The 20,257-nt window shown below is 43.1% G+C and overlaps 1 protein-coding gene across 1 annotated transcript; it reads right to left on the reverse strand.

Moving 5' to 3' along the window:
- Window positions 1–2,719: 2,719 nt before the first annotated feature.
- Window positions 2,720–14,588, reverse strand: FNTA (farnesyltransferase, CAAX box, subunit alpha). Its single transcript, XM_083420482.1, has 9 exons — window positions 14,273–14,588; window positions 13,190–13,275; window positions 11,378–11,492; window positions 10,681–10,785; window positions 8,967–9,093; window positions 8,613–8,761; window positions 7,890–7,952; window positions 5,028–5,199; window positions 2,720–3,463 (listed from the first exon to the last, which is right to left on the reverse strand). The coding sequence occupies exons 1-9, from the start codon at window positions 14,404–14,406 to the stop codon at window positions 3,332–3,334; spliced, it is 1,083 nt and encodes a 360-aa protein (XP_083276608.1). The 5' UTR covers window positions 14,407–14,588; the 3' UTR covers window positions 2,720–3,331.
- Window positions 14,589–20,257: the final 5,669 nt, after the last annotated feature.

Raw genomic sequence — 20,257 nt, forward strand, 5'->3', positions numbered from 1 at the left:
GTGTACATTTGTGGGGGGAATTGAAATCATTACAATGGTGCAAACTTTGCTGTGCTGTTGCTGCTATATTATTTGAAAGATCAACACTACAAAGGGAGAAGGATAAGATATAGCTAGCTATGGTATAAAGCCAAAACCAGGATATGAGAAATCCACAATTCACATCACACTCCAGCCATGAACTACTGAGACAATGTATATGAAGCACTTCAAATTCTAAAGTCCTATAAAAATGCTATGTACAGTTGTACCTTGGTTTTCAAACAGCTTAGTTCTCGAACATTTTGGCTCAGCAAACCCGGAAGTCAGTGTTCCAGTTTGCGAACTATTTTTGGAAGCCAAGCTTTGGTTTTCAAACATTCTGGAAGTCGAACGGACTTCTGGAACGGATTCCGTTCGACTTCCAAGGTACGACTGTATTGATATTTTTGCCATAGCAATCTCCATTTTTGTATTGCCCCATTTTTTTATTTGCCATTGTTTATTACAAAATAATGTATGTGAGCCCTATAGAACACAAACTATTAAGGTAATATCAATCCTACATAAACAAAGATTTTATGTAAGATTAATATGGGGGGGAGGCAACAATGATACGGTACTTCTGTTTTAATAGTGCACATCAACCGCTGAAAATAAATAGGTAGTTGTTATTTTAAAAAAAACAAGCTTATATATTGACACATGACCGGAGGCGTATTTAGGCTCCCTTGGGTGCTTGGCAAGGAGATGTTAGCCACCCAACGAGGCAAAGCAGTTCACGGAGTGCTTGGATGGGTGGGCGGGCTTCTAGGCACTCCAAACCAGAGTAAGAGGCACCATTTTTGCAACCCCCTGGGCCTGCACCTTTGGTAGGGGCCAACCTAACCAATCCCTAGGTATACCTTTGCACACGAGGGCACCCACCACCTTCCATTCCCCCCATCCTACTTGGAGGCTGCTGGTGTCACTGTGTGTCTGTGACTGCCCATGTCACGAACGTCTTGGCAGGCCCTTCAAGGGCTGAGGCACAAGGTACATTTTGATTTATTTATAAATAATTCCAATAGGCTAAATTTCCATATTTTTAGCGCCATGCTTTGATTCTCATTGTCCCTGATTACCCCAAACTTTTCATCAACCTCACTCATTTTTCTTCACACCTCTGAAGACCTATTGCCCATTTCCCATATCCTTTCCAACGCCTATCTCTTTTTTTAGTGGGGTGGCTGTGTGTTAGTGTCTTGCAATAAAAACCAAAGAAAGACTTATGGTGTCTTAGAGCTAAGAAATTTATTATAGCAGTGCATAAACTTTTGTGGACTACTGTATTATGCATATTGTATGCATGCACACAAAAGCTCATACCAATAACAAACTTAGTTGGTCTCTAAGGTGCTACTGGAAATTTTTTTTATTTTGTTTTAGCCACAATAAGAGTTAGTCATTAAGATGCCACAGTACTTGTTGTTGTTCCTTTCCTGCATTTCACTGCCTACTCTTTCCCTCCAGTGATTTTCTACCCAGTTTCCCCTAACCAAATTGTGACACTCTTCTCTCAGGACATTTTTTGATCTGGTCCTCTTGGAAGCAACAAAAAAGTGGCCATCTTTGCTAGTGACAGCCTGGCCTCAAAGAATGAATATAGGAAAGTGGCTAGCCATTTTTACGAAGGGCAGCTTTATGGCTCCGTTGCCATGGCTATTTGGGAAGACAAAATATACGAGTACTGTATTAGAAGCTGAAAGTACTCTCAGATTCCACATGCTGGAGTGAAACATTCTTATGCCCCATGGTTTCATTAACTTAAGTGGCAAGATGCTTCCGTTAGGATGTCTGGAAGGTAGATTGCACAGAAATATCCAGCTCTAGGATATTATTAAGATTAAATGGAGGGGAAGCCCCATGCACACGCGAGATAGTCCCAGCAAAAGAAAATGTTGATTTTGCACCAGAAAGAGAATCACGGTTTGCAAACTCACATTGGGTTTGAGGTGCAATAATCCAGAATTGTTCTTGGTTTAGCTTCTGTGATCCTCAGATGAACAGTGGTATATAAATGTAAGAAATAATAATAGCTTCATACAATGAAAATAACTATATTGTCTGTGATGGATAGAAGCACTCTAGGGAAAGGAATACTAATACTTAGCATTTTTATCATTCTTTAGTGTCATGTCATGATGTTTAGAACTCTGCAAATTAAATCAGTAATATCATCTCCATATTACAAATGGAATATTGAGGCTAAAAGATATTGCCTTGCCTAAGGCATTTTTTTAAAAAATTGTGACCTGATTATTGAAGAGAACACACAAGCTTTGTAAACAATGGCTCAGTTAAACCTGGGTTGTCGAACGTAATGCATTCTGGAAGCCCGTTCGGCTTCCGAAATGTTAGACAACCAAGAAGTGGCTTCCGATTGGTTGCTAGAGCTTCCTGCACTCAAGCGGAAGCTGCGTCAGATGTTCGGCTTCCGAAAAACGTTCAAAGGTTTTCAGCGTTTGGGAGCTGAAACGTTCAAAAATGGAGCCATTCAGGAGCTGAGGTTTGACTGTACTGTCCTATATAGAATGGGTTTGTTGCAAGGCTGGCTGCCGAGGTGGCAAGATCAGGCATTTTCCCTGCACTGCAAAACTAGCAGTGAGTTCACAACAGCATCGCCATTCCCACTTTTGTATGGGACACCATTTCTTTCTTTCTTTTTAAAGAAAATCCAAATCTCAAAACACACATCAAGTCCTTGTACAAGTTCTATATCTTTTAATACAAATTATTGATGGCATTAGTTGGATACAATGAAAACACACGTCAGTGTTGCATAGCTGCTCAGATATACAACTTCATTCCTTTCAAGTAACTGAAATTAAGTTACTCCATAAATCCACTGTAAACGAGGACTCTGCAATCCAACTCAAATACTTTCAGAATCTTACATGCGCTTGCTTTATGAGAACAGGGGCCACTCTGTGAAGGCCAAGACTGGGAACCAATTTAGGGCATTAAAATCACTAGTACAGCATTATTCACATAAAATGATGAAAACAATTCCTTTATTTGGTACAATTCAAGTAATTGCTAAGTGTTTTTTTAAATGCACAGTGCTTTGGACCACCCCCACAGTTAATCTGTACAGCAGCAATAACCAGGGGTCAGTATGTTATGGAGAGTGCCTTACACTCCTGGTGAGATTAGAAGCAATACCTCTGTAGTAATGTAGAGTTGCAACATATTTTGGGAAGGGGTGGAGAACATCACTCTGTTTAATTGCCTGCCTAGCTATCTCCACTCTTAAAGTTCTTGTAGTTCACCCAGAGCTGAATGTCATATTCTTTCCTGCTTTAACATGGAGTTACTGCGGATCATCGTAAGTTGGCACATTCTGCTCCTCACTTGGGCTGTGTTTGCTCTTAAGGGACCGTCCAATGTATCTCCAGTATTCCTTCCGGATTATGTCTTTTTCTTTAGCCAGGATTTCACATAGCTACAGAAAGGAGAATTACAAGTTTGAACAGTTTGCATGGTTTATACCCGCCATTTTGTTTATTATATAGCACCCCAAAGGCTCATGGCGTTTTGCCAATATAAGCAGAAAGACAAATTGTTTCATGGGGTAGATTGTATGTGGGCATTTATTTTGCTTAGAAAGAAAATAGTTAACAGTAATTCATGTTCCTTTGGGAACATCACACACAGAGTACCAGTGACAACGTCCTGAAATGGCAAATCAATTGTTATTTCCAAAAGAAAGGAGAAGGCTTAGTATATGCAGCAAGATATTACATTTATATATACCTCATCCCATCTCTTGTAGATTGAAGCGGGTCAGTTCACTATTTTGTCACCTAATTCTGAATACAACCTTTAGCATTTCCCCCAAGCCGCATACACACCAACAATGAAGTGGAATAATGTACAACTGGAGTATTCATTCACATTACTGTATTCCCCTATCAGTTTCAGCTTTCCTAACCTTCTGTTGCTTCCCTTTTCTCTATTTCTAAAGTGTAAGCACCACTGGGTATGGATCTGTCCTTTCACTGTTTATACAATATGGTAATAGTATAATAATTAAAAGGCATCTTTTGGAGTGCAAAGGAAGTTGGTAGAGGGCTTTATCAGCATGTAAAAAAAGACTTTCCTTTTCTCAAAGCAAAATACTCTATCCAGATAATCTGGCAGCTCAGCCTGGCTTTTAAGATTTGGCAAAGCAAATGAAATACACAAAGTTCTCCCTCTCTCCTACATGGCAGGATAAAATACAAGCCTAATTCTCTTAATGGACACTAAAATACAGCTTTCCAACCCTTCCAGTCTAGTTTTTTTGTCAACTGAAGACTGCATTTCTCAATGTACCTCGGGTTATAACCAAGCCTTTTTTAAAAAACCCCCACGGTTCTTTCTAACCAAAATAACAACAATAATAATAGTGCTGAATCTAGACAGAAAGGCAAATCCTGTCCCTCATGTGTTGACTGGTAGCAGCTGGCTGAAAGCCCTTAACAATAAGTCAGAAGTTCTGAGCGCATATTTTAGGGATGAAATGGGAGTCAGCTGCTGTACAGAACAGCATATATGGAAAGAGGCAAAATGGTTACATAAAAAGTGAAACCCCTTTAATTTTTACATTTCCTTTGTAGCTGGCATTAAATAGCAATCTGATAATCAGCACGCATAAAAGTAATTGTGACAGCAGTTATACAGCATATTAATACTGCATCTTAAGCAAGTATTTTCCTCAGAATTACAACTTCCAGACTGCAGTGCATGGCAGAGAAGTGGTCTGTGCCATTTCTGTCCAATTTTCAATTCTGCAAAAATGGATAACATTCTGCAATTATGTCAATGTAAAAATCACTATTCTTTCACTAAATTTGTTTGCGGTACCAAAAGTTGGTTGCTACCACATTCAAACTGACAGACTATTTATCCACAGGTGAGATTAAATTCTACAGAAGACTGGAGAAAAGATTGAGTTCCCCATCTGCTTATTGCAATTAGTCTATTAAAAGGGTAACACAGAGGCTGAACAACTTTTAAAAACTAACCTCTAATGCTTTGCTGAGAGTTTCTTCCTTGTTTTCACACTCGTTTTCCAGCATATCTTCATATATGTCCACCAAAAAGGCAATCAGGTAGGGGGAACTATGACTTGGCTGCAATTCCAGTAGCTGTCCTAAGAGGTTTGGATGTTTCGAAAGGCCACGATCCTGCAGGATCCTGAAATAAAATGCAGCTGTGAATGCCACACTTCATTTGCATGCGGTCACCACACCATTTGCTGTACATTTACCAATCTGACACTTCCTACAGGACGTGGAAATCTCCTATGGCCTATATAAAATGATAAGCAAGCAACTACAAATAGTGTCAGGTATCATTAACCTACAACCCATCTCAAAAACTATCATGAATCAGTGCCAGGTATTCAGAGGGACGCGGGTGGCGCTGTGGGTTAAACCACAGAGCCTAGGACTTGCTGATCAGAAGGTTGGTGGTTCAAATCCCTGCGGCGGGATGAGCTCCCGTTGCTCAGTCCCTGCTCCTGCCAACCTAGTAGTTCGAAAGCACTTCAAGTGCAAGTAGATAAATAGGTACCGCTCCAGCGGGAAGGTAAATGGCGTTTCCGTGTGCTGCTCTGGTTCGCCAGAAGCGGCTTAGTCATGCTGGCCACATGACCCGGAAGCTGTACGCTGGCTCCCTCGGCCAATAAAGCGAGATGAGCACCGCAACCCCAGAGTCGGCCACGACTGGATCTAATGGTCAGGGGTCCCTTTACCTTTATTCAGAGGACAAGCGGCAAGATCCTCCTGCCCCTGAAATATGGCAATGAGCTAAGTGCAAGACGGAACGTGAACAGCTGATAAAGTCCTGGAAAACGAAACAAGGCCCAGGAAAGCACCTCAACAGACCAGACAATTTGCTCAGCACTAAAGTCTGCACTATGGCTGGAGAACCTGTGGCTCCACAGACATTGTTGGACCCTACCTTCCATCATCTCAGACCACAGGTTATACTGGCTGGGGTTGGGAGACCTGGAGTCCAACAACATCTGGAACTCCATGGCGTGTGCAATCCGACTGGCATCCTCCCAGATGTCATCTGGGCACCAGGTACAACTTTAATTCAACAAGGCAGAAGGAGAACCTGCTCAGTTGATGCTGACACAAAACCCCACACGTACACTATATAACAGAATATAAGTTTCGCCACCCCTCCTCTCCTCCCTCTCTTCTTCCCCAACCTTATACTGTACACAACACTAATGTCTCAAAACAAATCTGTCTCAAAACTGATCTGCAGAAAAGACTTTACAACCTGAAAAAAGAGACATTGCACGTACTTTTGTAAACCAAGAAAATATCTAACAAAAAATATTTTTCAAAACAAAACAAGGCTATAGGCTCTTTTGGACCTGTGGTTCCTGGTCTCGTTCTATCTTTTGTAGCCTTAAAAAAAGAAGATTATGCTGATTGCAAACCACTTTGCTCTATGCAATAAAATGGCTTACATCAATATAAATATGTTTATGTAAGCCATTTACATTATGTAAGACACCCACCCACCATGTACAGAATATGCAACAACAACAGTTCTTCACAACTTCTATCCCTGAATAGTAGGGGCAGCTCGAAAAATTACATGATTTCTTTTTATTAAAAAAACAACAACCCTGAAGACAGCAACATCCTCACCAGTATGTGCTTCCTCTACAATGTGACTCTTAAGGCCATGTATCACCTGACATTTTCTTTTCTGATCTTAAACACAAAGTCTCCAGAGCTGGGTAGTGACAGTCTTTTTCTGGTACCCGAAGCTGATCAATATCACTCTGCACATGCAATAGCACCCAAAGCACTTGAAGAACTTCCACCGCTCTATCAAACCTGCATGGAGGACACAGCCATTTTGTGTCTGCACTCCACGCCGTTTTGCAACTCAGTCATCCTCTACTTGTGTTACAGTTTGCTACCCCTGCCAAAACTGGGAGCAGAAAATCATTTGGAGTAACTCCTTCTTACAGCCTCTGGAATTACAAAATATCTGGAATTACAAAATATCCAGGGCTCCATGTACACCATGCTAAAAATATGGACGTTATGATATCAAAAACAAATGGAAAAAAGCATAGGTTCTGCATCTTATAACAATTAGGCAAACTGAATAGATTTACATTTTTGGTCTTCTTTTGCACAATTTCTTTCTGGGTTTGCTAGTCATGGCGGCAAAGGAAATGCACTTGGAGCTCCATTACCAACCGTAGGAAATCGTATTCCACAACTGCATTGGCTGCAATAGGTACCGCCCACGTACTTTCACAAATACCTCTGCAGTGAAAGGCCGGAAACTTATTTTAAAAATGAAAGCAAAAAATTTTCAGGAAGCTGAACCCTGGGCCTGCTATTAGTACAGCAAGCCAGTGTGGCATAATGGTTAGAGCATGGGTAGGCAAACTAAGGCCCAAAGGCTGGATCCGGCCCAATCGCCTTCTAAATCCGGCCCATCGCCGTGTTTTTACATGAGTAGAATGTGTCCTTTTATTTAAAAATGCACCTCTGGGTTATTTGTGGGGCATATAATTCATTTTCATTTTTATTTTCAAAATATAGTCCGCCGTCCACCCCCAAGGTCTGAGGGACAGTGGACCAGCCCTCTGCTGAAAAAGTTTGCTAACCCCTGGGTTAGAGTGTTGGACTCACTGGGTGAGCTTGGGCCAGTCACCATCTCTTAGCCTAGCCTACATCACAGAATTGTCGTGAGGATGAAATGTGGAAGAGGAGAACCATGAACACCACCTTGAGATCATGGGAAGATAAAGGTGGTATAAAAATGTAATAAATAAAATAACAACAAATACTAGCATATTCTGCACTTCAGAATAGCCAAAGCCGCTAACAAATTTATCTCACCCTTTCAAATAGTTCCAAGCACTTTCATTATGGGGCACCATCTTGATCATTTCTAGAGTAAACCTGAAAAAGAAAAGCAGAGCATTTGATAAAGAAGAGAGGAAATATGGAGTCATATTTTATGCATATCAACGTACTCATTTCCCCCCCACAAATAGCAGAGAGTAAACGGCATTCAGCATAGAGTAGGTGGTATTCAACACCAGTCCTACTCAGAGTAAACCCACTGGACTAGCAGGCTCATTAATTTCAGTGAGTCTACTCTAAGTATGACTTAGCTGAACACAACTAAAAATGTCTTCTCTCCAATAAACAAATTTCCTACCAAGGAAAATATGTTCTACAGGTTCTTTTTTAAAAAAGAAAATAGTGGGGGATACCTTAAGATAATACTATAGAAATTTTTATTCACAAGGCAAAAATAATCCAAGGGCATGAGTTTTGATGTCCTTAGCTCATCTTTCACCAAGTTGATGCCTTCCAAAGTTTGAAGACTACAACTCTCAAACTCTGCTGTGCTGGTTGGGGCTGATGGGAGTTCTAGTCCCAAACATCAGGAGGCATCAGGTTGGCAGAGGCTACCTTATCTAATGGTAAAACCCAATATACTAAAACAAAAGAAAAACCATGCAAGGATATATAAGCAAGCATCTCTGATGTATCCTTCTGGCTGTGACAAGTGTAAATGGCCACAAATGAAGTTGAGTATTTAATTTTACTTACTGGACTTCTCTCTCTAAAACAGCAGGGTCGTTATAACCAGTTGTGTTTGAAATGACAAAGTATCTTTGGTTCCAGACAGAATTGTTCCTGACATCGTCTTTCAGGAGCTGTTCCACATACTCTAGTTCATCGTCCCACAGTTTAAATTCCTAAAAGCACAACAATAAAGGAGAAATGCTAGAAGAAGGAAGTACATTTGGGACATAGAGGGGGCAAAACCTGCCTTCTACCCACCATAGTGATCGGTGAAGGGATTTCACTCCCAGTGGCATTCCCCAGGGCTCCTTGCAATGTACAAGGTTCCCACCCCAAATCTCAGTGGGCATTTTGCTATTAAGAGCAACATCAAAATACCTGAATGACCCACTGCCTGTGTTGCCATGCATGGTAGTTCTTAGCATCCTGGTTAAGAATGTCTGCTATAAATTCAAGTTCCTGGGATGGATCCTTCAGCCACTCCACCAACACTCGTCTGTGGTGCCTAAAACATGAAGAAATCCTTATTTAAACGAAACTTTAAAAACCCAGCATCCCTTCAGTGCCTGTTTACTGTTTAGTTGTTTTTTTAATTGACATGCAATCCTGCCAAGAGTGATGGATAATGGGCATTTGCACTCGAAAACAACAACGTTCAATGGAATGGTAATTGAATGAGTGGCACATCGTCATATTTGGTTGTTTCTGATCTTGTAGTGCGAGACAGCTCATTAAAGGCTGCAATGTTCTATCACACCGCTTGGCAACTCTCCCGCTGAAAGTGCAAGTTGCACCCACTGACGAGCATTGTGTTTTGAGTTTATACGAGGCAGAAAGAAAGCTGTCCTTGCAGCGATTAATCCACTTAGCTTATTCATATGTACAATTTCATCATTTGATGCCACAGCCAGCATGCAAGTGATGTACGTGTCTGAATTTGCCACGTCTTCTGTGCAAAGTATTAATAGCCATTAATCAGATGGGGCACAGAGTCCCACCCACAGATGCAACACCCCAATGCATGCAGTCTTAGCATGGCATCTCAGGAAAACCAACAGACTCTTGCCCACAGCTTTCCTGCTAGCAAAAGGATTTTCAGGCACTTTACAAGAGCCACTTGGCGCTGCCCTGCTTTGTGAAGTGCCGGAAGATGCTGCAGCTGCAACAGTGTAAGCTACCAGTTCTACTGCTGGACTAAAGAAGCCTCATTGGGCTTAGGCTGCCCTTCTGGGTTTGAGCTATTGTTGGGCCGTTAGCAAATGAGGAAAAAGAAATGCAGGCTGTTGTGTTAAACTGAGCCTGGGGTGGGAAAGGAAACAGACCGAGAACACAGTCAAAAAGCATCTGCCAGCCTAGCATATTCAAACCAAGAACAAATAAAGAGGGACAAAGGCAGCCATGAAAACAGCCACCAGCCTAGTTATCTATGGCGAGCACAAACTGCACAAAGGTGATCAGACAGGGAAGTTTACAAAGGTAATGTTATTTGTTATGCTATGAAGAACTAGTAAGTAGGCTTTTGACCATTTTCATAGACTAGTAATTCTTGATGGACCTAGTAGCTTGGTTTATAAGGACATTTTGTTCACCTTCTCAAAGCATTTATGTGGACGTCAAATTATTGTTGTTTTCATTCAGAATGTTTATAAAGAATTTTGAATTTATATGACTGTGAGTTTGTGTGCAATTGGTTTGCTGCAATTGACTTTATAATATATTAACATACCTCATAATATATTAACATACACCACTGTAATTCTTCTCAAGTTATACACAGAAAATGGCCAATGAAATGTTGCTTTGGGTCCCGTCCCCCCCTTCTGTTGCTGTTTGTGCATGTTTGCAAACACTCCTACTTTCTGTTCATTTTTCTATAAGCATTTACAATACTGGCATTTCTGCAAAACGTATTATGTATGTCGTGTCATCATATAAACAAAACCCTCCTCATCTTAAGCATTCTTGCCATGTACAATGGTCTCCATGTAAGGATTCTGCACTTGTAATTTAGAAAAGACAGGCAAGTCCAAGCAAGTGGGCACTTCCTTTCAAGGGAAATAACTTTCCTTATCAAAAAGGAGCCAGACATTACCAGACTTGATAATTCTTTGGCTGATCTTCAATGATAGCTGTGATATAATTGAGTTCCTCGTGTAGATCTTTGTTCAGGGACTGCAGAAGAACCCTGCGGAAATGCCTGCAGAAGAAAAAATAATCAGACAAGAAAAATATTCTTCAGCAAAATGTGAGACCCAAAGAAGAATACTCAGGAGGACCTGCTCCTTCAAGTGGCCTTGGTGCAGCCATTCAGAGATTTAAAAGTGAACACCAGCACTTTTCATTGAGGCCAGCAATCATTGGCTCCAGAAGAGAGTCTAGCCATTACATTTTGGATCACCTGCAGTTTCTGGACTTTTTTTTTTTTTTTTAAAAAAAAGAAGACAGCCAAACTTAGAGCTCATGACAGTAATCCAACCTCAACCTCGAGGTTACAATGCCATGATGCATTAATGGCAGTCATGTCTCATGGTATACAAATCTCACATGAGCAATAATTTTCTGCAAGGAAAAGGTCTACTCACTTATTTTGCAACAAGGCCTGGGAAAGTAGCATTTTAGCACAGTTTCACTACTAGTTTCCTGATTAAAATGCATTTTAATCAAGCTATTCAGATAAAAATTACTTAAATATTAGCAATTCTACACAAAAATAAATTCAGACTCAACTTCTGGTTTTCTTCATGTATGCCCAACTAACAATAAATGACAGATTCATCATCACTACATACCACACAGTGTAGTTCGCAGCGTTAAGATCAATGGCATCCCCCGTTAAGTTGAAAGCTCTTTCGCTCCTTTCATCACATTGCAGAACAGCCCGGAAGTAATCATATACATCTTTAACTAGAGAGAGAGAGAGAGAGGGAGGGAGGGAAATCACTTAATGTCAAATCACTCTCTAGCCTTCCTTCTGGGTCAGAAGAAGCCAAAATACCCATCTAGTCCACAATCCTGTTCTCACAGTGGCCAACCAGATGTTTATGGGAATCCCTCAAGCTGGCTATGAACACAACAACAGTCTTCCCCAGCGACTGGTGTTCAGAGGCATACCAGGGCCATTGCTGGAGGCAGTACACCAGCCATAATGACCATCAATTGTCTTATCCTCCTCAAAGAACAAAGATCTTCTCATCTCTTCCCAAACTTCTACTGGCAAAACCATTCACATCCCTGATGGCTTAGACCCTCGCCTCCCTACACTGGCTCCCTATCCAGCATAAACGCCCTGTGGCCTTTAGAGCTCTCCACTCCTTTGCCCCACCCTCTCCCTGCCCTTATTACCTGCCCCGTCCTTGCCTGTGATCTTCCCTTCTCCAACTCTTGGCACCCTAAGCCATTTTCAGTATGATGCAACACCTGTAACAGTGCCAGTTCCGCAGTTCAAAGCAGCCAAGTGGGTCTATATGGGGTAAGGCCATCTTGCAGGTAACCTGGTTCCAAGTTGTTAAGGGCTTTCTACAATAATAGTAACACTTTGAACTTGGCCTGCTAGCAAACCGGCAAGCAGCGCAGGTCTCCCAGCTCAGGTGCTATATGCTGACAGGGTCTTGCTCTGCTGCATTCTACTGCGGCTTCCAGATCAAGAGCAAGGGATGTGCCACACAGTCCACACAGCTTTCTTCATCAACTCTGCCTGTTCACCTTTATGCCTGGAACTCTTTCTCAGAAAACCAACACAGTTTGAGTCTCTCTCTCTTTGGTCACCTCCCAACCTCTTCCTTTAAATCCTTCTTCAAAATGGCTTTAACCTTTAATTACCATTTTCAGCTGAAGGTAACTTGTTAACGTTTGTCGTTAACTTTGCCTCCCCTCCTCCTGCTTTGTCACTCCCACTGTCGACACTTGGATTGAAGGTTCAGAGGAGGAAGAAACCTGTCCTCTTTCTCTATTTTTTTTTTACTTATTGTGTTTTATTTACTTAACAAAACTTATATACTGCTTGATTGTAAGAAAACCTCTTAGCAGCTTACAGAAATATTGTTTTAAACCCACCCCCACCCACTGAAGGTACAGTAATCTGGAAAATGCACCTAAAACGTAAATACCCTTTTGGTACGTTTGTGTATCAAACAGAGAAGTACCTAATGTAGCTTGCTTTTTCTTGCTGAAACAGCAGCATTAACAAGCATTAAAGCTACTGATTTATCTGCATCTAGATTATCTACTAAAAACAACAACTCTGACAACTCTGTATTGATGGTATTTTGTTCTGAAGAAACCCAGGGCAATCAAGCATCGAATAAGGTTTAAATGTGTATCCCAGCTTCTCATATACACGAAGCTTTAATGACAGCTTTCTAATATGTGGGTGGGGTTGTAAACAATCTTCAGCTCCACCTAAGTGCTAGTAGCAAGGGAAGTTCTAATCTCACACCCTATTTCATGACCTGAATCATCCTAATTGACTTACTCTGTTGGTTCTACTTCTGAATTCCCATAAAGACAATAGTAATGAAGAATGAATCACGTTTCTATGGCCACACTTCTAGTTAGGTGGGCATACCACTTTTATTTTTTTAACTGAAGAACTTGAAACTTACACTTTTCACTATATATGATCTGGACTACTGGATTTGGCCCATCATCTTGAGGTACTGGCTCAACATCAGCCCATTCCTTCCTATCCCTGTAAAAATAATAATAATCATAATTTGACAACCAGAAGGAAAGTATGAAATACTAGGACATATATAGTTCAGAGCTACTGCCTAAAGGTTGGTTTGCACATGTTGGCAGCACTGCATGATTCCTTAAGGCAATTTCTCCACTGCCCTGCACCCCATCCACAATTTCCCTATTTTCAACCACATGTTTCATGATATTATAAAAGGAATTCAGAGTGTCTCTCCATCTATGCTAAGCACAGCGATCAGCCCCTCTCTGGAATAAGGAGGCCCAGGAAAGTGGACGAGGCTATTTCCAAACAGACCTGGGCATCCTTCATTTTAAAAACCCAAGCCCTTGCTTAGGTGTTTCATTCATTTATCTGGACATTTACACCCCGACTTGCTAAAAAAACCCCACCCAAACTCAAAAGACACACAAACCTAGCAATAAACCAAACAGCAGGTTTGGGGCTTTGGGCTTTCCTAAAAGAAGCATCTAGTGATGTATGGAAGTGAGAGCTGGACCATAAAGAAGGCTGATCTCCGAAGAATTGATGCTTTTGAATTATGGTGCTGGAGGAGACTCTTGAGAGTCCTAAGGACTGCAAGAAGATCAAACCTCTCCATTCTGAAGGAAATCAGCCCTGAGTGCTCACTGGAAGGACAGAGCGTGAAGCTGAGGCTCCAATACTTTGGCCACCTCATGAGAAGAGAAGTGCTCTGGTCCATGGGGTCACAAAGAGTCGGACACAACTAAACAATAACGAAAGAGGCATCCCGAGGTTACAATCCTAAGCACGCTTACCTAGGGGACTTCATGGGGCTTCATGGGGCCATTGGACTTCATGGGGCTTACTTATGAGTAGACGTGCAAAGGACTGCGCTCCAAAACTCTCTCTACCTACACATATATAATTTAAGTTTTGGAGCGCAGTCATTTGCACGTCTACTCATAAGTAAGCCCCATATACATATACATATATATATATGTATATAAAACACTACTTTCGCACATACCTGTACAGGACGTAGCCGTCGGCGTCTAGGGGCAGCCCGGAGTCCAGCTCGCTGTCCCCAGCGGCCTCGCCTTCCGCCTCCAGGTGAGGAGCGCAGGGCTCAGGGTCTAAGCCGCCTTCCCCGTCCGCCATCATCACAGCCGCCTCCCGCCCACCCCGGAAGAGAGGAAGCTGCGGAGGCTTCCCTATGAGGAACAAGCGCCGCCCCGAGCCATAGAGGCGCAGCTGCTGGGCCTAGAGCGCCTCCACCGCGGAAAGAGCCGCACGGGAAGGAACGGGAGAGATTCACAGCGCCCTCCTTTCTCTCTCCGCCAACGGGAACAAGGCTTTTGCCATAGAGATAGGAAAGCGGAAGTCGCCGCACCGGAAGTGCAGGAAGAACATGATGCCCAAAGAGCTTTGCGTTCCTTAGTTCCACTTCGGGTACTCCTTCATTTCCATATGCAAGGCATCGTAGGGCTTTTCCTCTTCTGTACCTTTAATATATATATTAATATATATTGATAAATAGCATACTCAGATCCGTGGTTCCCAATGTGGGGCACATGCCCCACAGGGGGGCAATTTGATATTTTTAAGGGGGGCAATTTGAGAATGAGTTATTAACAGTTAATGGCCTTTGGGGCTTCCTCCACGTGAATAGGAAATCACTTTTTGAATAATAATAATTATATGTCACGGTGTGAGGGATCAGGATTTTAGAGATGCTTAGGTGGGACATGGCCAAAAAAAGGTTGAGAACCACTGATTTAGATATACATTACATATACATACATATATACATACATGTCTCGCAAGGGAACAGGATCAGGATCACCCTCCTGAGAATAAACAATTTTGTGGGTGGGAGATGAAGAGCATGATTATTTCAATGCACTGCAAATACCTGCTTTTGTAGTTGTTGTTGTTTAGTCGTGTCCGACTCTTCGTGACCCCATGGACCAGAGCACGCCAGGCACTCCTGTCTTCCACTGCCTCCCGCAGTTTGGTCAAACTCATGCTGGTAGCTTCGAGAACACTGTCCAACATCTCGTCCTCTGTCGTCCCCTTCTCCTTGTGCCCTCCATCTTTCCCAACATCAGGGTCTTTTCCAGGGAGTCTTCTCTTCTCATGAGGTGGCCAAAGTATTGGAGCCTCAGCTTCAGGATCTGTCCTTCCAGTGAGCACTCAGGGCTGATTTCCTTCAGAATGGAGAGGTTTGATCTTCTTGCAGTCCATGGGATTCTCAAGAGTCTCCTCCAACACCATAATTCAAAAGCATCAATTCTTCGGCGATCAGCCTTCTTTATGGTCCAGCTTACCTGGTGCAAATGAGGTTTAGTCTGCAGCCTTAATTTCCAAGTAAACATGCACAGAGGTGGGCTGTACATTTTGCTTTTAGGTATCATTACTTTGGTTTTCTCTATAAGCTAAACTAGATCATTACAACCCAGTCCAGACAGATCTTTGTGGGAGAGCAGGAGTCTGCAGACAATGCATACAAGCAGAGTGACATCTGGATTGATCATCACAGTGCTCATCCAGATCAGACCCCATGTGGCTTTTTACATACCTACACATCAGCTTTATTAAAGACGGACCCCAAATTTTGGGACCCCCTCCAAACTGATGCCAAAGTTTTGTACTCGTTTAATAAACCTCTGCACATCTGCAGCTGAGCCCACAAGTTTTGCATGACTAGACTTGGAACCAGTTTGCAGAGCAGGAGGCGCTGCTGGGGGAGCGGTGGTTTTTATTATTGTGCCCTGTGATCTCCTGTACTGGAAGTTTAATAAACAAGCAGTAACATTGATTTCCTAAATGCCTTAAAAAGCAAGACACAGTTCACTATAAAATAAAATGAAAATAGTGCTGGGCTGCTGTTATATAAGGCCCGCAATTTGGCCCGAATACTGGGAGTAGACTTGGAACCAGTTTGCTGAGATCTCCTCTCTTATTCCCTGGAACAGGGTTTCCCAAATTGGGGTCTTCAGCAGTTTTTGGACTACAACTCCCATCATCCCTAGCTAGCAGGTCAGGTATGATGGGAACTGTAGTCCAAAACAGCTGGAGACTCAAGTTTGGTAAACACTGCCCTAGAGCAAATGGGGATTTGTGGGAAAGAAGAAATGTGGAGTGGCAGTGGAGAAAAGCTGGGAGGAGTGATTTTGTGTTTCGTGCCTCTTGTTCTCTAAACTAGCAATCTGAAAAGAACCCTGTAGACATAAGGACCACTTTTGTGGCCATGCAAAATGTTTTCATTTCTGCTCAACCCTAAACATAAGAAAAGAGCCCTGACTACAAGCTTGCAATAAAGGTTTAACATTCTTATCAGATCCCTGAAGTGTCAACAGTGAACACACATCGGATGCAATGTATTTTTTCTACTACTGTACCATGAAGAAGAGCTCATAGCTTGTAGGTTGTCAACACTGCCCTCCATACATTAAATTTTGAAACTTAAAGGTAAAGGTAAAGGGACCCCTGACCATTAGGTCCAGTCGTGACCGACTCTGGGGTTGCAGCACTCATCTCGCTTTATTGCCCACGGGAGCCGGCGTACAGCTTCCGGGTCATGTGGCCAGCATAACTAAGCCGCTTCTGGCGAACCAGAGCAGTACACGGAAACGCCGTTTACCTTCCCGCCGGAGTGGTACCTGTTTATCTACTTGCACTTCAACGTGCTTTCGAACTGCTAGGTTGGCAGGAGCAGGGACCGAGCAACAGGAGCTCACCCCGTCGCGGGGATTCAAAATGCCAACCTTCTGATTGGCAAGTCCTAGGCTCTGTGGCTTAACCCACGGCGCCAACTTACTTCACGTTAAACTTTCTCAGTAGTGAGAATGTAGTAACCTCTTGATTCCTGTGGATGGCAGAGCAGGTCAAGTAACATGGTTATATTCCATCTCATTATCACATCATCAGCCAATATCTATCTATCCAACACCAAATTCAACAATCAAAGTCTATGACAATGGTGTCTCATGTTGAATGTAAACAGCCCGTGAAAAAAGACTCTTATGAATTGAAAGTGGCGATGCTATATGTACTTCTCCTTGTTTGTTTTCATTTCACAAAAAAATCTAAGTAAAAATAAATAATAATTTAAAAACAATCGGAAGCAGTGTGCTATCAAAGATTTTTTTTATTTTAAGTGAAGTAAAGTATGATGAAGCCAGAAAGGGGGGGGGGGGAGAGAGAAGGGCAACACCACGGAAAACAACGTAGGAAGTCAACTTTAAATTTGTATTAAATTGAATTAATTGGATGTAAATTCATTTAAAAAATTGAAAAGTAATAACAATTAATTAGCAAAGGGGACACCTGATATATAATGGAGGGAATTCCTAAGCTGGGAGGTGCTGACAGGCTAAAGGCCTGATCCCTGTAATATGCGTAATGGGCCTCCTGATAAGATCCTATGTGCAGGATTTCCTCTCCTGCAGAGCACAGCTGGGTACATAAGGGGTGAGAGGATTTTCTCAGGATCCCGACCCAAACTGTAAAGGGCTTTGTACAGCAGATCCAACACTCTGAATTTTGTTCAGTAGTTTGGTACTATAGCTAATTGGCAGCAGGTGTAACATAGTGCTGATAGTCTGCCAAGTCGCTGCATTTTGCAGTAGCTGGATTTTCGGTGTCAGCTTCAAGGATGTCCCTTAATGTGGGGTGGGGAGGCATGAGACAAGTTCAGAGCAAACAAAAAACCTAACAGCGCACTACTATCTGTCCTGAGTGTTTGGTGTAAGGTATAGGTAAAGGGACCCCTGACCATTAGGTCCAGGCGTGACCGACTCTGGAGTTGCGGCGCTCATCTTGCTTTATTGGCCGAGGCAGCCAGCGTACAGCTTCCGGGTCATGTGGCCAGCATGACTAAGCCGCTTCTGGCGAACCAGAGCAGCACACGGAAACGTCGTTTACCTTTCCATCAGAGCGGTACCTATTTATCTACTTGCACTCTGACGTGCTTTCGAACTGCTAGGTTGGCAGGAGCAGGGACCAAGCAATGGGAGCTCACCCCGTCGTGGGGATTCAAACCGCCGACCTTCTGATCAGCAAGTCCTAGGTTCTGTGGTTTAACCCACAGTGCCACCCGCATCCCTATAGTGTTTGGTGTATGTGTGCATATATTGTTGCTGGCACCTGTCTGTCTCAAGAGACAATGTGTGTGTGTGTGTGTGTATTATTTTCATCCCACTGTTTCTCCAAAGGGCTCGAAAGGGCATACATGAGCCATCCCAAGCCATCCTCACAATGACCTTGCTCTTAGGCTGTGATTGGGCCTAAGCCACCCAGTGTGTTTAATAGCTGAGTGGGGATATGAACCTGTTCTCCTAGGCCATGTGTAGGCAAACTAAGGCCCGGGGGCTAGATCCAGCCCAATCACCTTCTAAATCTGGCCCATGGATGGTCCAGGAATCAGCATGTTTTTACATGAGTAGAATGCACCCTTTTATTTAAAATGCATCTCTGGGTTATTTGTGGGACCTACCTGGTGTTTTTACATGAGTAGAATGCGCTCTTTTATTTAAAATGCATCTCTGGGTTATTTGTGGGGCATAGGAATTCATTCATTCCCCTCCCCAAAAAATATAGTCCGGCCCCCCACAAGGTCTGAGGGACAGTGGACCAGCCCCCTGCTGAAAAAGTTTGCTGAGCCTTGTCCTAGGCACACCACAATGCCACATCAGTGGCTGGATAGCTCAGTTGGTAGAGTATGAGATTCTTCATTCCAGGGTTGTGGGTTCGAGTCCCATGGTGGGTGAAAGCATAGGCTCCAACTTCCCCCAATAAAATATTTGAGGGGGCCCTGCGCCCCTCAAGTTGATGGGCATTGCCATTCAAATGGTGAGTGCTACATCATGTGATCGATTATGCAGGATGGGGCTTACCTGCCGCCCCCCCAAATTTTATTCAAGTTGGCACCCCTGGGTGAAAGATTCCTGCATTGCTAGGGGTTGGACTGGATGACCCTTGTGGACCCTTCCAACTCTACAATTCTATGATTCTATGGCCAGGTATGCATATTTCAAATTATTTATGCATTTGAATAGATATTTGAAGAGTGTATATATATATATATATATATATATATTCATATGCATAGATAATTTGAAATATCTATTTGAAGAGTATACATATTTCAAATGATCTATGCATATGAATATATATTTGAAGAGTACACATATTTCAAATGATCTATGCATATGAATATCCAGCTGTGGCTGGATGGTTACGTGGGAGCCGGTTGAAGTTAAATCCTTCGAAGACAGAGGTCCTCTGGCTGGGACGGGACGATATGGGATTGAGGGGGCAACTCCCATCTCTAGCGGGGGTGCAATTAGTGCCAGCACCGTCCGTTAAGAGTTTGGGTGTAATCTTCGACACCTCCCTCTCCATGGAGGCGCAGATTGCAGCTATAACAAAGGCGGCATTTTTTCATCTCCGCCAAGCTAAGCAGTTGGCTCCTTACCTCTCTCGCCCTGACCTAGCCACTGTGATCCATGCGACGGTCACCTCCAGACTGGATTATTGTAACTCGCTCTACGTGGGGCTGCCCTTGAGACTGACCCAGAAACTCCAGAGGGTGCAGAATGCCGCAGCGAGACTCCTTACAGGGTCTTCACTGCGAGATCACATTCATCCGGTGCTATACCAGCTGCACTGGCTCCCGGTGGAGTACAGGATCAGGTTTAAGGTGCTGGTTTTAACCTTTAAAGCCCTATACGGCCTAGGACCCTCGTACCTACGGGACCGCCTCTCCTGGTATGCCCCACAGAGAAACCTACGCTCGTCAAATAAAAACATCCTGAAGGTCCCAGGCCTCAGAGAGGTTAGGCTGGCCTCAACTAGAGCCAGGGCTTTCTCGGCTGCGGCTCCAATCTGGTGGAACGCTCTGTCACAAGAGACTAGGGCCCTGCGGGACCTGACATCTTTCCGCAGAGCCTGCAAGACAGAGTTGTTCCACCAGGCCTTTGGTCAGGTCCCAGCCTGACTCCCTCCTCTG

The sequence above is a fragment of the Podarcis tiliguerta genome (genome assembly GCF_965153285.1).
Source record: "Podarcis tiliguerta genome assembly, chromosome: 17".
Taxonomy (NCBI): Eukaryota; Metazoa; Chordata; class Lepidosauria; order Squamata; family Lacertidae; genus Podarcis; species Podarcis tiliguerta.